Raw genomic sequence first — 17678 nt, forward strand, 5'->3', positions numbered from 1 at the left:
TATTCCAAGCATTACATATCCAGTCATAATTTACTTTTGTTGCAGTATCTCCAATATACTTAAAATGTTATTAAATTCTCCCTCAGTAGACATTTGGAATGGAAAATAAAGGAAAGCTTTCCTGTTTTCCGGGTGACATTCCTTGGGCAGAGTCAACTAGTGGGTCTTACCTACCATGGAGGCTGGGGAATCCCAGACTCCAGCATGGTTGTAAGAAAAATTGAAATCATAGTGATTCGCGAGTGTAAATGCACAGATTTGGAGAGAACCTTGATTCCACCACGGTTCAGAGACCTTTGCATAGATTTGAGGCTTAATTCCCAGTCCCGTTCTCTTGGGGCTCTTGAATTCAGAATTGGAAATATCCACTTCCATACTGAGTGAAGGCTTTTTGTCTTTGTGTCCCATAGACAAGTCAAAATACTGGCTCAAGGGCTGCCTTCTAAACTAAGAGTCAGCATCTGTACAAGTCAAGTGAGGCTAAAAAATGTGTAAATGGAACCCAGAATAGTCAAAGCAATCTTGGAAAGGAACAAAGTTGGAGAAATCACACTTCCCAATTTCAAAACCTACTACAAAGCTATAGTTATCAATACAGTGTGTTATTAAAATAAAGACAGATATATAAATCAGTGGAACAGAAACAGGAGCCCAGCAATAAACTCTCACGTTTATGATCAACTGGTTTTTGACAAAGGCCTCAAGACATTTCTTTCTTTTTTTTTTTTTTTAAAGATTTTTTATTTACTTATTTGACAGAGAGAGATCGCAAGTAGACAGAGAGGCAGGCAGAGAGAGAGAGAGAGAGAGGGAAGCAGGCTCCCTGCTGAGCAGAGAGCCCGATGCGGGACTCGATCCCAGGACCCTGAGATCATGACCTGAGCCGAAGGCAGCGGCTTAACCCACTGAGCCACCCAGGCGCCCAGGCCTCAAGACATTTCAATAGGGAAAGAATAATAGTCTTTTCAGCAAATGATGCTGGGACAACTGGATTTCTACACACAAAAGAATGAAGGTGGACCTTCACTTCAGACCATACATAAAGATCAGCTCAAAATGGATCAAAAACTTAACAATAAGGCCTAAGAACTAAAACTCTTAGAAGGAATCATAGGCACAGACCTTCATGACATGACAACTAACGTATAAGGAACAAAAGAAAAACAACAGATACACTGGATTTCATCAAAATCAGAGACTCTTGTGCCTCAAAATACATCATCAAGAAAGTGAAAAGGCAACCCACAGGATAGGAGAAAATTTTTATAATTTTTACAGATCCTATGTCTGATAAGGGACTTGTAGCTGGAACATATAAAGAATTATTACAAATAAATAATAAAAAGACGCAGGACCTGGATGGCTATCTCTCTAAAGGTATAAGGTTGGCCAATAAGCACGTGAAAAGATGCTTAACATCATTAGTCATCAGGTAAATGCAAATGAAAACCACAGTGGTTTCTCACTTCATACCTACTAGGATGGCAATAATCAAAAGACAGTTAATAACCAGTGTGGGTGATGTTGTCCAAAAAATGGGAAGCCTCATATACCACTGGTGAGAATATGAAGGGAGCAGCCAGCCTAGAACATAGTCTGACAGGTTCTCAAAAGGCTGAACACAGAGTTACCATATGACCCAGCAACTCCACTACTATGTATATACCTAAAAGTGCTGGCCAACGTAGGTTTCCACAAAAACTTGTGCACCCATGCTCACAGAAGCATTGTTCACAATAGCCAAAAGAAAACAACCCAAATGTCTGTCAGTTGATGAATGGACAAACATGATGTGGTCTACCCATAAGATGCAATAGTATTGCTCAGCCATCAAGAGGAGTGAAGTACTGATCCATGCCATGGCCTGGGTGAACCTTGAAACTATTACGCTAAGTGAGGGAAGCCGGACACTTAAGGGCACTCTTATATGGAATGCCCAGAAGAGAAAACCCATAGCTATAGAGTGATAAGTGTTGTGCAGGGGGAAGAATGGGGAGTGACGGCTCATTGGGCTCAGGGTTTCCTTCTGGGGAGATGGAAATGTTCTCAAGTTGATTGTGGTGACTGTTGCACAAATTTGTGAATATATAAACCCACTGAACTGTACACCTGAAATGAGCAAACTGTATGATATGTTAATCATATCTCAAAAATAGCTATCTTTAAAAATTATGCTATCCTCTGGAAACCCCCACTTTATACATCTGCAAAGAAGAAAGTTTTAAGACAGGGGCAGACATATACAGGGGATGCTGATCTAGACAATATGGGTATTTGTATTTCGCTAATCCATTAGACCATAATTCCAATTTTCCAGCTCATGTTACCTGCTTATGGTGTGGCTGTGGCTTGAAGACTCTGCTCAGGACCACTGCCTGCTGATTCAGACTAGTGGTCCCTTTAGTGGCTCCCTTGGCAGCCTGGTAAACCTCCCGGGTTCTGCCCCAGGGGTTCCATATACCCAAAGTAGGTTAGCTAAAGAGACTTCTGTTTCTGGCTCAGGGGGCTGCCCTCAAATGAGAATGACTTTGCTTAACCTACTGATAGGTTGACATCATTAATGCAATCCAGTTTTATTTACTGCAGCATATCTCAAAGCAGATTCTGAGATTCTATTGACAAAAGCCTTCTGGGTCAAATGAGCTTGGGAAGTGCTGCAGCAAACTACATTTTCCCATTGTAGAGATGCACAATGTACATTAGAATATTAAGGGTTCAGAGTTAACTTAGAAGAAAACTTTTTTAACCTAGCATTTCCCTTATTTATTTGAACATTCTTTACCACACACTCCCATCCTCGTACATTTGCCTGTTTTGTCTCCTGGATAGCACCTATTAACATCCTTTAAGACACTCTCCATGGACCACACTTTGGGAAAAGCTAACCTAGCCCATCCAATTAGCTGGAGGAAGAGAGAATCATGACCTTGAAGCTAAACCTTAAGAAAATGAACATGGAGGCACAACACCCAGATCCCTAGAATGATGTTTCCTGACCTTCTCCACATCTTGGTCCAAATAGGAAAGGACTGGAATAGTTGGGTTTGCAGTCAGGAGACTCCAGGGCTCCTGGACCCTGCTATCCCAAGGTTCACAAGGATCAGCATATTTGCATTTCTGTCATCTATTCCTCTAAGTAGTTGCAGGGAAGTTCTTCTCTGGACAACCCATCACAAAACCACCATCATTCAATTCTTTTCGTGCTTGAGAGCACGCAAACTGTGGAGGCAATACCAACTTCTCTGGACATGGGAGTATTTGTACAGATGCTACCACCATGTTTTTCCCATCTGTGTAAGACTGGCTATACTTTTCTTGAGGTGGAAGGAAGCAGGTGGGGCAACGGGGTGACTCAATGTCAAATTGTTAAATCTAGGAACAGAATTGGATACTTTGAGGAATCCAACTGGGCATGTTTACATCTAAGCATCTGGAACTTTTTCTCTACCTTGACTGAGATATAATTGACATATAAGGTTGTGCAAGTGAAGGGGTACAACAGGGTGACTGGATAGGCTTTACTGCAAACTGAATACTACAGTAAGTTCAGTTACCACATCCAACACCTCACATAGTTACCACTTGCCTGTGTGTGTGGTGAAAACTTTTAAGATCTACTTTTGTAGCAACTCAGATATACAATATGGTGGTATGAACCATAGTCACCGTGCTGGATATTAGGTCCCCAGAACTTATTCACCTTATGAGTGGGAGTTTGTACCCTTTGACCACCTTCACCCATTTTCCCACATCCCCTCCCCTAACAAGTACCAATCTACTTTGTTTCTATAAGTTTGGGTTTTATTAGATTCCAAATATATGTGAGATCCCACAGTATTTGACTTTGTCTTATTTCACTTAGTATAATCCCCTCAAGTTTCATTCATTTGCCACAAATGGCAGAATTTCCTTCTATTTTTTTGTGATTGAATAATAGTCCATCAAACATCACATTTTCTTTACTCATCCATCCCATGTCTTGGCCATTTCCATTTCTCTGCTCTCATGAATAATGCTGCAATGAACATGGGGGGGTGGTGCAGCTATCTCTCTGAGATGGTGATTTCACTTTCTTCAGATATATTACCAGAAGAGGGATCGCTGGGTCGTATGGTAGTTCCATTTTTAATTTTGGGGGGACCCTCCATACTGTTTTGCATAATGACCACACTGATGTACACTCCCAACAGCAGTGCACAAGTTTTCCCTTTTCTCTACATCTTTGCTGACACTTGTTACCTCTATTTGGGGGGGGGGGTTGTTTGTTTGTTTGTTTGGTTTGTTTGTTTTTTTAAATAAGAGAACACTATGAATGGCTCTCATCCTGCTATTGGCACAAGAATCTTGGTTATTCTGAAATTCTAGGTGCTTACTGTTGGTAACTGTGTGCTCCAGTTAGTGAACTGTTGATGACTGAGTCACGGAGGAAGGATTGGATTATACCCGGCATTGTTTCTTGTCAAGGGTATTCACTCTCTCCTAATTCCTTGAAAATCATTCTCTCTCTGTTTGATAGCTCTGTTAACCAAATGAGTTTGATTAACCAGAGCATTTCTTTCCCTGGTCCTGTCAAATACCAAAAGCAGAAATATAATTTTTTTTCAAACACAGAGATTTCGTTTTTATTGTTCATTGGCCACATTATTCTTGTTTGGGGGAACTTGAGGTATAGTTATGATTTTTGTGGCAGTAAAAATTATTTTAAAAATCAGATTTCAGAAGGTTTCACCTGAAAGACAAATCCAATTTGACATGAAGTTTCATTACAAAGAAACTGTTACATGTAATGACACTGGTTATTGAAAATTGAAATGAAGTGAGGGGAAGCTAACACCAACATGTATGAGATTCTGCTTTCCCTGAATGACAAAAAGAACTCAATATATCTAATCATTTCTGTTATGCCCACTGGGGAACTGAGCTCCCGTAATATTGTACAAGGTTGCTTCTTGATTGCTGGAAACCCAAGTACTAAACCATATGCCACTGACATCAGTACTTAAAAATCTTTGTGTGCTGGCTGGATCATGGGAATCATTTTACTTTCCCTCTCTTGGTTAAAGTAAATAATAGTAATAATCTGGGCACAAAACTCATAAAAGAAGGGTGCCAACCAGTCAGCATAGACCAGCCATTGGGCTTTTACTCTTAATGCCTGAATGATTTCAAACCCAGCAGTAGGCATTAGACATATCATCTCTGATCAAGTTTTCTTGTGCTCCAATGAGTGGCCTAAACATTGAGACTTATAACAGAAGCACAACAGGGAGAATTGTCTCTCTCTTGCCTATTGTAGGTTTTGCCTAGGAACAAAGGACTATTGCCTTTTAGCGGATAAACATCCCCTCTGCTCTGTTTCCCTATCTCACACATTAAACTATTCTTTCTGGCTTCCCACACCCAACTCTTCTGTCTCCATGAATCAAATCTGCTTTGAAGGACCTTTTATCTAGCCTTCAGAATCAATGTCATCACAAGGTTACCAGACTCCCCTGGTGTGTTGCTTCCCCAACAGTTTCCTCCTTCCCTTCCTCTATCTTAGAGGCTCAATATATTTTGTCTATAATAGTCCCAGTTTCCACTTGGGGAAGGAGTTTGAGAGTTGGGGTACATTTCTGAATTGGGGTCTTCTGGTTAGTTGTGCTGCACCATGCCATGAGGAGAATTCTAGATTCTTTATATACTTAACAAAGTCAACAAGCAGGAAATGATTGATAGATGTGCCATGCCTACAAAGGTAATGTGACAACTTCAATATGCAATAACACTGTCCTCTCTCCTCTTATCCTACCCTCCATAATTCTGTCCTGTTGTCCACCAGGATCTTTGCAGATTTAAATCATTACACAAAATGGTTTTGTGGTAAGCATCGAAAGTAAAAACAACAGGGAGTCTGCCCACGACTAGGAAAACATTTCATTTGCATGTTAAAACTAGAGTTTGATTACTGCCCTGTTACCTGGTCCCCAGCACAATTCAGAGTCAATTCCCCTAATATGTCCAGTTATTCTACCCTGCCTGAAGGATTGCTACCTGAAGGAATGGAAAGATGCTGCCTGAAGGAATGGAAAGATTGGGAACTCGAACAGCACAGGCATGGCTAACATGCTCTTGGAACCAGAAAACAGTGTGTCCCATAGAGAGTCTTCTCTGAAGTATGTTCCTCCTCCAGAGGTGATTTTCCAATAAAATCAGCCTCAATTATTGCAAGCATAAGAGCAATCCTTGACGGAGGAGATTGGGCAATTCAATTCTAGGAAATGCTGTATGAGGCAAAATTAACCTTGTAGTAGGGTTATTTCTTGAAACCTGGTCTTGGGTTTTCAGTTTCTTTCATACACATTGATATAATGTGAGGGAAGTTGTTTCAACCCCGTCACCGAGATGTGACCAAAGGACATAATGACGGTACTTACTTATTCATGAAACTAACATGAAATGAAGGAAAGCTTGTTTAGTTATCTCATTCTCAGAGTTACTGCCTACACGCCTGTGGCTGGAAATGTCTGTGAGTCTGTGTGTCAAGCCTGGCTGAAGGATCAGCAGAGCCAACCAACTCCTGGCATAATTGGCCTGTGGGGCAAGTTACCAAAAGCATCTTCACACCGTGACAGTGAAGTATGGTGGGAGGGATGAAGGGGAGATCAGGGCTTCTCAGACTCCCCAGCTCTGAGGAAGAGGGCAAGTGTAGGTGTTTGGGCACTGGCTGTGTGTCCCATCCTGCTAATCTCTGAGCATCAGGATGGCCTTTCAAAAATAGGAAGTAGCATGTGTTGTCAGCTGTTAACTTAATAACCTTTCTGTTTCCTTGTACCACAGTGACAAAAAGGTAATTTCTGTCATTCTTGAAAATGCTTAATGACATCTAATGCAATCACCTGTGCATAATCCCAACCCATAGGAAGACCGACATGTTTATCCCTGTGCCCTCCCTTCAAAAGCAAGAGTGGGAAGATATACTGAGTAGGAAAGTGGGTATAAGACCAGAAGAAGGAATCACCATCTGTGAGGTAAAATTCTAGTGCTATAAAGACAGTAAACCAAACTTTAAAATGCCTCAGAATTAAAGCAACATGGAATACAGAATATTTTAAAAGAAAGCTTGGTTTGTCTCCAGGAAAAATAAGTAACTCACGGTAGGGCTAATAAGGTGTTCAGTAATTGTCCAAAAGGCAGGGAAAAAATCAGGCTTACTCTAAGACTAAATTCATATTCATACTGAACTCAAAAGGATGGCTGAACTTTGAAGTCCCCCCAACCGCCCCCCAATGCCTGCACTCATTCATCTGACAAATATTGAGCTCCTACTCTATGCCGGGTGCTATTTGAGGTGCTAGGGTTACAGTAGTGAATACAAAGTCCTCGCTCATATGGATTCTACATTCTTATGGGAAGTGAACCTCAAAACTCAGAGAGATGACAGCTAGAGAGATGGATCTGATAGACAGATACAGTATGATAATTGTTAAAGTGGGGGGAAAAAGGAGGCTAAAGGGGATGGTGAGGATACATGTGGGAGGAGTTGCTATTTTGCATGGGGCGGTTGTCCAGTGCTATCGTTCTTTGCAACAAAGCCTTCAAAATTCCTCTTGGAGACATTCGCTATTATTTTGAACAAATAGCCACGTTCATTTCCTTGACTGACCACCTTTTCAACACCCATGGCTCTGAGTCACCTCTTGGATGAGTTTTCAAAAGTTAAAGCTACATTCAAAGATTTAGCACCCATCGCTAAGCACCAGGAGAAGAAGCTCACACATGTGTGACGGTGTTCTGCACATTGATCTCCCAACAGGTTATGCCCAAAGGCATCCCTCTGTCACCGCAGGGGGGGCCCTCACTGAGGTGGATTTAAAAACACATCCTTTAAAAGAAAGATCTTGTTTCATGACATCAAATCCATTTTTGGAAACAGGCGGGGGTTAATCTATATCTGAGCAATGTACGTTCTTATATGTGTAGAGAGTGCATACACTCATCTGCACCTATTGTTAAAGCAGATTTGCAAGCGGGTCTAATCTGCTTAGTAAAGTCTTGCATCAGGGTGTGAGGCAAGTGAAACTTAACACTTTGCCAGCGTTGGTAGTAATCTGCATCTCTAGTGAGCAGGAGAGAGATGAAGAAGGTGTGTCTAGCAGAGGTGCTATTATTAGCAGATTCCTGGCAAGTTGCACTGCAGGGTCAGATGAGGCACAGACAGGGAGTAGGAAGGAGCCCCCAGCCTGCCCTGGGCTTCCATGGAGGTGGACAGTCATATGTTTCCTAGAGCTGCTAAAAAAGGAGCAAAAAGCCACAAGGCTTTTCTGAAATATCTTCCCCAGCTAGGTGGAATAAATACACATGTAGGAATACGGTCTTGGGAGGAAAATACACATGTAGGAATACGGTCTTGGGAGGAGGAGAAGAGTCAGATATTAGGGAGTGATGAGGACAGGGAGACAGAAAAAGAGAAAAGATTTCACAATTTCTATAGTTACGGCCTCTCTGCCTGCCCATCACCACTGCTTCCATATTGGATGTAAATTACCATGGAGCATGAGGGCATATTAAGGCACCGAGTATACAAATGGGTGTGTATATAAAAAATTGGGCTGTAATGACATGTAACCTACCCTCATGCTGTAACTTCTACAAATGGAAGCACTTCCCTATGGGAGAATAGTTTACCTTTCTTTTTTTTTTTTTCTTTTTTTAATTTTGGCTTTGTAGACAACTGCTGTTGGTTTCTGCAAAAGGTTTAATAAAGCAGAAAATCTTTACTTCCTGTTTCAGTTCCTGGCCAAAGGGAGTCATTTCCATTGTTTTCTATTCCCCCTCCCACAACTAGTAGTCAACTAAATAATAACTTATGACCCCAGGCTCCTGACTATGAACATATTTTTTGGTCGATGTAGGGCTGGTTTACTGGTTGAAGCCCCATGTGTGGTTATCATGGGGGCACACCTCATTTCCCTAGAAATCAAAATAGACCTACTGTGCTTACGTCTGTGGCTGATAAAAATAAATTCAGAAAGAATTTTTATGTCTCTGCAATGAACTCAGAAAATGAAGCTAAAATAATAGTGTTATGTGTCATGCCTAAAATACTAGACATTTGAATAATGTGAAAGGAACCGTATGAAAGCAAAATGTTTAAAACTGTAAGAAACAATCAAGGGTGGATAAAGCCACAAGGAAACAGCCGGAGGAACCCTTCCCGTGAGCTGAGATTTACATAAAAGTCCACTGAGAAGGACTAGCCAGATCTAATCAGGAAGGATTTGATATGTCTATTTCTCTGCAAACAGTTTAAAAAGGGTGGTTTGTAATCCCTCCCTAACTCTGACCTTTACCTTTCTAGAACAAAAGAATCCTTTTGAGCATTTTCTTAGTACCATCTACACTGCACTGCTCTCCTCTTAATGTCAAAAGTGGGTCTGAATCTTCAGCAGTGTGATGCTTGGGGTGATACGGCACACGCAGTTACTCCTTCCCTTCTCTCTCCTGCAAGCCCCAAATGTGTTTCCTTCCACTGAAAAAAAAAAATGACCCCCTCCTTGCCTTCCCATACCTACAGGACACAGCTCCCAACACAGTCTCTGCTTTCTTCCCTTCAGGCCATTGGCTAGTGTTGTTCTGCTCTCTTAAATGGCTTCATCTGCTCTATTCACCTGGGGACTCCTGCGGAGTGAGGGGGAGCCCACTCCAAGCAGATGCTCTTTCCTTTGTCTGTGCCTTGTGGCATGCTTTCCTCTGTATTATCTGCAGACCCTGTCTATTCTGTAGTGCAGTAAGGGCTCCATTTCCTTAGGACAGCGTGAGGACCTTCAGAGCAGACACCGTACCTTACTCATCTCCCCATCAACTGAGCCCGGAACAATTCATGTTTGTCAAAAGAACACACGCACATGGCTTGCTCGAATTTCTAGCAGATCAGCTATGTGATGGCTTGGACCATGTGAATGGATGAAAAAATTGTCTGTTCTTGTCTAAGCAGCACATGATAAAAAGCATAGAGTTAGAAAGTAAGACAGTACTTTATGAAGGACAGGATAAATAAGTATTTTATGAATGCTATTGTTTAAAAAGTGGCTTTACTTCCTTTAAAGTGGTTTGATCCCACATTTGCTGGCTTGTGTGAGGTCCCTTTGCTTCACCAATAAATGTGTGCTTTCTACTTTCATTTCATCATGAGAAAAGGCACTAATGCTTTTGAAAAGATCAGTGATGCTAATGAGACAAACCAATGTGCTTGGGGTATTGAGGAAACTCTTCCTTATCGATATAAAGTTACCATAAGTGAAGTTGGCCTAACTGTCCAAGTGCCTGAAAGCTTCCTGGTTTACTACTTCTGGAAACATTTTTTTGTTTGTTTGTTTTGTCTTATTTATTATTTTTTTTATGATATTATGTTAGTCACCATACAGTATATCATTAGTTTTTGATGTAGTGTCCCACGATTCAATGTTTACGTATAATACCCAGTGCTCTGTGCAATCCGTAAAATGTTTGATGTCATACTCCAAGAAAACAAGCTGTTACGCAAAGTTAGCTAATATGACTTTAAAAACCAACCACAAGTCTGAAAGTGAATGTATGTGTCCTAAGAGGTGATGAGAAAGAGGCAGAGTATCCAAGGTGAAGAGAATTTTCTGGCACCTCTGGGTTCTGGGCAGTCTGCTCTCCGGGTCTTGGTTACTTTGTCTGGGACTGCCGAGATGATGCCACTCTGATTGCCAATGAAAATGGGAATGTCCAGAAATTTGTGCTGTGCAGCTGACTGATGGAACCTTCCACATCTAAATATAGCTACTGGACAACATATTGCTATATTTCCTTTACCCTTAAAATGGACAGAGCCAATTTAAGACAGCTTAGACTTTCAGTGTAGGGAGCGTATCAGGCTGGGTGCCTCAATGTCAGGAAACAGGTAGTCACAGATCTCACTCTGAGGGACATAACCCTAAAATGTCCATTACCATCACTGAGGACTGCCCCTCAGCACAGTCCCAATCCATGAAAATCACTTAGTGTGAAACCATAAAAGAGACATGGGAGATACTTTATCATTTTCAGACTTGGGGGATTTCTTTCCTTTCCATGGTTGACTTTGTAATTCAGCTGCTCATTTCAAATACTCTTATTAGGGATGGGATGCAAGGTATGAGGCCCTAGGTTTCTCAAAACTACCAGGCTCCCGTGTGATCATTGTATTGCCCAAGGAACTGAGCATCCAATTCCGCATTCCATGAAGCCCTATGCCAGATAAGGCTATCCTCTGGCCAAACAGGACTTCTTTGAGCCTGCATTATTCAAAGTGCATAGCAGCAGTCCAGGAAAGGGATGTGATAGCACATGCCAAACCCTGGGGCTGGAGCCTTTTATTCCTAAAGGAGATGATCCCATAGGAGGAGGGTTTGGCCGAACACAGTATAAAATCCTTCGCCTTCTCGGTTCTAGAAGATATGGTGATTCCAGTGATATCCTGCACAGCTCCAAGAGCATCACAAGAGACAGGGACTTCAATTGCAAAATGTCCCTCCCACCCCCACCTTATCCAAGAGCGCTAACTGGAAGTGCTTTCTGTCCTTAGAGCTTCCTTCATACTTTATCTGTTTCCTACTTAACAAACATCTCTATCTTGTATTTAGTTCTTTACAAACTGATTTTATCTCTCCTACTGGACTCTAAACTCCTCGAGGGTAAGACCTGTGTCAGATTTATTTTTTAATTCCCTGAGCATCTATCACAGTTCCCAGAACACTGTAGCTTCTCCATAAATATTCATTGGATGAATAAATGAATAATGCACAAACACCATGGTCAGGACAGTCTTCGTGGCTATTTGTCATTTTCAATCATGAAACCACCATATCTGTAAGACGGATTGGCTCCTAAATAAAGCTGTAATTTCCTAAGCAGAGCGGATTCTGATCCTGATTTGTGAAAGACAACAACCATGTTGTTTAACTTTGTTAAAGTGTAAAGGCAAGGAAGAATGTTATGCTTGACAACCATTCTCTCGCTTGCTCTCCCCCCCCCCCCCCCCTCTTTTGGTAACAGATGTCAACCTCGGTTAGATTCAATTCAACTTATTAGTGCATGGCTTTTAGCCAAAAGCAATTCACATTTGCAGAAGTGTACTATCACATATGTCTTAATAACAGAAATGTGTTTTTAAAAAAATGTATGTGATAAGTCACATATGGTAGAAGAAATCTGTACATCTCTCAGGCCTTGTTGTCACAATGAAAGCTTGAAGATAATTGCTGCAGAACATTAACATACAAGTGAAAGTCTCTCTGACATGTTAAAGAGCCACAGTTTGAACAAACTAATCAAGATTGGATACCGGCACAGCTCCAGCAGACTGAGAAATACACCAGCATCTCTTGTCCTGATCACTGATCTTAAGAACATTCAATTTTGATTCTTACCCTCAGAGGTAATATTTAATGTTCCAAGGTAAAATCATTAGTGTATCCAGATACTTTAGGTACTTACATTCACTAAGCATATATTTAATTTCTCCTTTATATGGCATGTAATTAACGTGTACCACAGTCTCCCTATTGTGATGAAAGAGGCTTACGATCATGAAGGTTTTAAAAGTAAACTGAACAAGTGGCTGAGAAATAGGGAAGAGGAGGCAAACCTTTAGAGAGGAAAACAGGAAAACTAAATAGATATTGTGAATCATTTACCATAGCTCTAATGGAAAGATGCTCAGGCTGAGTTAGATCTTGGGAAGTGACAGAATTTAAGAATGTGCATATGCCTTTTGGAAGCAATCCATCCACTCACAACTTGGAATACATCACTGCACTGTCAATGGATTTCATATTCAGAATGACTTCAAAGATAGTAAATTCGGAGCCATCTCTTCGCTCTGAATGAGAACTGGGTGGTATATCAGCCCCAGAAAGTCCAGAACACAGGAAAAGGGCTTGGTGAATGCCTGCTCTATGTTTAAAATGACAAAAGAGAGAGAGGGGTGATAGTTTAACCCTTACAGTCAGGGAAAAGCTCACCTCTGTGCCTTTTTCTTCCTGACCAACGAGAGTAGGAGCCAGCAAAGGCTTGCTGTGATGGGCCAGACAGTAAATAGTTTTGCCTTTGTGATTTGTACAATCTCTGTCGCCACGAATCTCTGACACCACGGTACAAAAGGAGCCACAGACAATATGGAAACAAATGAGTGTCACCATGTGTCAATATAGCTTTTTTAAAAGACACTGAAATTTGAATTTCATATAATTTTCACATGTCACAAACGATTCTTTTGATTTCTTTTCCCCTGCCATTTGCCAAACTCTGCACCAGAGGATGACATCCAATCACACATATGATCATCTGTACCACTCTGTGTTCAGGCTTTAGTTGCAAATGTCTCCAGACCTCGACTTTTCCAGCAAGCCCGTACACATTTTTCGTTGTATGCACAATCAAATGTTAATTCTGACATACAAGAGCAAGCTGGTACGCATCAGAAGCAGAGCAGCGAGAATGAACCAGAGCAACATGGCGTGAGTCAAGAATAGGAGGATAATGGATGACTTGATCGGTTACAACACATAGCCCCTTCCAGTCTGACACTCTAGTGTGGGACCACCAGTCTCATTAAGCCTCTAGGCCAGGTTCCTGGAAGGACTGCTCTCTGGGATGTGTCCAATTTGTTTACCTCATCATTCATTCAGGAAAACATGTATTTGGGGTTTCAGGGCACCATGTGTAAGTGAAATTCTCGGTCAGACATCCAAAATAATAAAAGGACCACTACACATAAAACTTCAAAAAAGCCTGCTTCTCCTTTGCTATCAGGCAGTGTTCATGAACTGTGCACTGGGATCTATGTCCCTGAGCTGAGGTCCTGAAGAGGTCTTCTTCAAGCGCCCAGTGGTTGTGGCTGGGCGGGTGGTGTAGGTATCACGAGCCATGTCCAGGAGGAAAACCAAATGCACACCGAGAAGAGCACCTTATTCAATTAGAAGGCAATTCTAAACACCTACCAGTTGATCACAACTGAGGCTTATTACTAAGCAGATTTTCAAGTCTATTTAAAAGTAAAAAGCTCCATATTCTATTACTAATCCTTTGGTTTTTCTAGTTTTCCTGTTTTCTCTTTATGCTATTCCTTATAGCACTTGACATTAGAGTCTGCATTGTGAATTAACCAGAGCTTACAAAAAATATAATTATCTGTAGGGTCGAATCCTCACAAGGAACAGAGACAAAATTTGTCCCACTTCCAGGCCACAAGAGTCTGATTTCATGCAGCCCCATACACTACCAAGATGGAACCTGGGACTTACTTCCTATCAGGAGGGCTTGAACTTGGAGATGTTTGTCCCATGGAGGGCCTCCAGCCCTTTCCCCATCCCTTGTGACCTAGGGCAAACATTTGCACACGGGTGGACTAGAGGAAAGGGTGCAATCGGACTAGGGGAAAGAAGACAGCTAATGGCCCACCCAGGGACCAACAGTCCTGGCCTTGGACTCATTAGCACCATCCTCTAATCCCGCCACAGGCGTACAGTAGAGAAGCCTTCAGGGCACAAACAGAAAAGAAATCAGGCTGCAGAGAAGATTTCAACCCAAATCAAACAACCAGACAAAAACTCAGCTACTGGAAATACTCCCATAGGATGACTAGAGCACAATATATCTCCAGACTACAGATGCTTCTCCAGACACTACAAAAGTTGATAAGGAATATTCTGCAGCCTATGAAAAATTAAATTTAAAAACAAAGTACACAGAACCTTTTGGAAAAACGAATTAGAGTTTGGACTTAATGGTGGGCTAAACACTACTCTGGTGACTTGGAAAAGCGACCTCCTTGTCACTGGTATTAGCTGATCCATTCTCTAAGAAACAATTAAAAACCAATGCACTCCCTACTTCTGCATTTGGTACCCACTACCATGGGAGTCGGCCATCATAGATTAACACGGAGTTTCTAGAGATGTGACATTGCAAGGCCTATGATAACCCAGCAAGGAGAGCAGGGCTTCCCTAGGCCACATGGCTGGTGGGCCTGGTCCACATAACACTGCGATCAGATGCCACAAACCCAAACAATAAGACAAACATCCTTCTTAATTTGAAAGTCTCCTTTCTGGAAGAGTTGGGATATCTAAGATATACTATATTTAAAAGAGTGCTGTGTTGCTTGTTTATAATTTAAGAATGTCCCATAAAATGCCTTGGAAACAGCTCTCTGTTAGCTAGAAAAACCTTTGGTTAAATATATTTTTACAAGCTTTTCATTAACAGAGAAGCAAGGACTTGACACCAAGGTGCCAAACCTCCCCACGTGGCTGGAAATCACTTGGCACATTTTCAGCCATTTCAGTCCCTGTCATAGGTCCAAGGTTTGCAATTAAAAATATAATCTTTTTAGCATGTGCAAGACCCAGAGGCTTGAAGTACCATGCACTGAATAGGATTATAATAGTATGTGGCAGCTCTTTACGGAGGGCACATATTAATTTATGTAAACTGGGCTCAACCTGGGGCAGTGCCTCATCAGGATCACAGGCAAAAATCAAATCAAAATAAAAGCTGATCCCTACTCAACTGCAGATTGGGGTTTTGTGTTTTGGTGGTCCCTCCTCCTTCTTTGTTTCTGTTTTTTGATCATCATAGAGAGGAACTAAAAATTCAAGGTCTCTTTTGTGACACGTGCATGGAGTCCATTCAAATCAAAATTTCCAACTAATAAAAAAAATAACTTACTTTACAGGATTATTCTTAGGTTTTGCCTTTTCAACAGCCTGTAAACAGAAGAAACAAATGCAATTAGACAACATTAGCAGGCATAATCTTCGCAACTAGTTACCAAAACAATAAGCAATATAAATTGCTCTTCCGAAACACAAGGTCCTAACGGAAGCAGGCTGCTTGCGATAAGCAGACTGGAGACAGGGAGCAATTTTCCCTTCCCAGGGCACATGGTTACCTGTCTAAGTGCAGCTTTTAGACACAGACACTCATTCCTCTCTCCACCTTGCACTCAGATATTAGCCCCTGGGCGGGCCTGCTTGGATTGTTATGACAGGGTAGGGAAGCAGGTACGCGGTGGGGGTTTGTCACGGGCACATCCAGGACTTTTAGATTTGTGGTGGGGACCCGTTGACCCTGAGCAACTCCTGACCCCTGGCTGCACCTGCATGGCGAGAGCAAGGCCAAAGTAGCCACTTCTAAAATCATTTTTTTTAGTGTACACCACAAAAGGCCAAGGGATGACCGACCCCTCAGATCAATCTCCTCTGGTGGAACCTTTAAGAAAACACACACCAAATCATCGAAATGAGGAAACCTCTGGGCCTCTCAGCCTGTGTCGCCTTAGACATGGAGCCTGGTTCCAGTTTATTGCTGAACCCATTGATCTGTGGACAGTCCATTTATCATTCATGAAAAGAGCTAGTGATCTTCACAGTATATTAGAAGAAACAACTCAGATCATCTGTCAACAGCCCTCTTATTTCTGTTTCCCTCTCCACAGGGATTGCATCTCCTTGGATTCTTCTGGAATTAAAATGTTGCTAAGCAACACAGCTGGGGGCACTGATGGCAGAATGGCTACAGTCTATCAAACTGTTTAAGCACCTGGAGGGTTTTAGCGATGATTTTTTTCATACTTCTATAGCATAATTATGTAATCAGAACCAAACTTGTACTCCCCTAGACTTTTGCAGAAATAACCTGTAATATGGGGAGTGTTGAAGCGGCAGCTTGATACTCTCTGGGGTCTTCAGACCCTTTCAAGAAGTATCCGTTCGGAGACCTTTATATTTGTGAATTCTGGAGGTGGGCGATGGCAGCTCCTTGTAACACCAGACTTGGCATTCTGGGTAACTGGTGTGGAAGTAAGTACCCCGGACTTGCTACTCACAACAGCTCAAGACACTCTGGAGCCATTTTTTAAAATAAATGAAACACTTCTCAAGCTTAGAGATTAGCACCGGAAATTCAAGTCCTTCTCCTCTATTAAATCTCAGGTTCTGTTGCTAGGTAAATACCCATTAATATTTGGGCACTTTCTTTGGCTCTCAGTGGCAAAAATCGTCTTCTCATCATCTGTGCCTGAGGTTGAATTTTGGCAAACGGTGGAACAGCAAGCAAGCGAGAGCGGGAGGTAGCAGGTGACAATGATAAAATAAGCAATACGTGTGTGGTCAGCCCAAGTCGCATCTCACAGGTAGTTAGGATACGAAAGTGTGTCCCTGAGCAGGTCTGGCCCTGGAACGGATGCGGGAAGGAACAGGTGGATGCTGGTGTGGAGGGGGGCTGGACCCAGTCTGTCCAGCTGTGCACACCCACACTTGTCTTCTCCATCACCCTTTCTCCCCTACTCCTGGCTGCTTTGGAATGGTGTATGGTAGTGGGATGAAGACATGTCACTGTGGGAATCACAGGAACCCATGTTCCCTTGTCTGTTACAATCCAAACGGGTCTGTTCTTGGAAGACTTTGGTTATTGTAAAGGCACTAGCATGGTGTTTGAGGGGTTTCCTTTGAAAGCACACTGAATGTGATAGCATGGGCATGGCACTGGCAGAAGACAGGGAGGGAGAAATCACAGTGACATTGCTTAACCTAGCTTTCATTCAGTGACATGGTTTTTGAAAATGTCTTCTCTTTTCTGTGCTTCAGGACTGTCAATTAGACCCAGTTAGTTTTCTCTGATCAGGAGGA

At 42.0% G+C, this 17678-nt stretch overlaps 1 protein-coding gene across 4 annotated transcripts in view; it reads right to left on the reverse strand.

Annotated features, from left to right (window-relative positions):
* Positions 1–17678, reverse strand: part of LOC111158947 (AF4/FMR2 family member 2) — a 473976-nt gene that overhangs the window by 69246 nt on the left and 387052 nt on the right. For all 4 annotated transcript variants that reach the window (XM_022521292.1, XM_022521290.1, XM_022521291.1 and 1 more), the window contains one exon: positions 15718–15755. In XM_022521292.1, the coding sequence (XP_022377000.1) occupies positions 15718–15755 (38 nt within the window). The remainder of the gene's footprint in view (positions 1–15717; positions 15756–17678) is intronic.

Source organism: Enhydra lutris, unplaced genomic scaffold, assembly GCF_002288905.1.
Source record: "Enhydra lutris kenyoni isolate GAN:26980312 unplaced genomic scaffold, ASM228890v2 scaffoldscaffold65, whole genome shotgun sequence".
Classification (NCBI taxonomy): domain Eukaryota; kingdom Metazoa; phylum Chordata; class Mammalia; order Carnivora; family Mustelidae; genus Enhydra; species Enhydra lutris.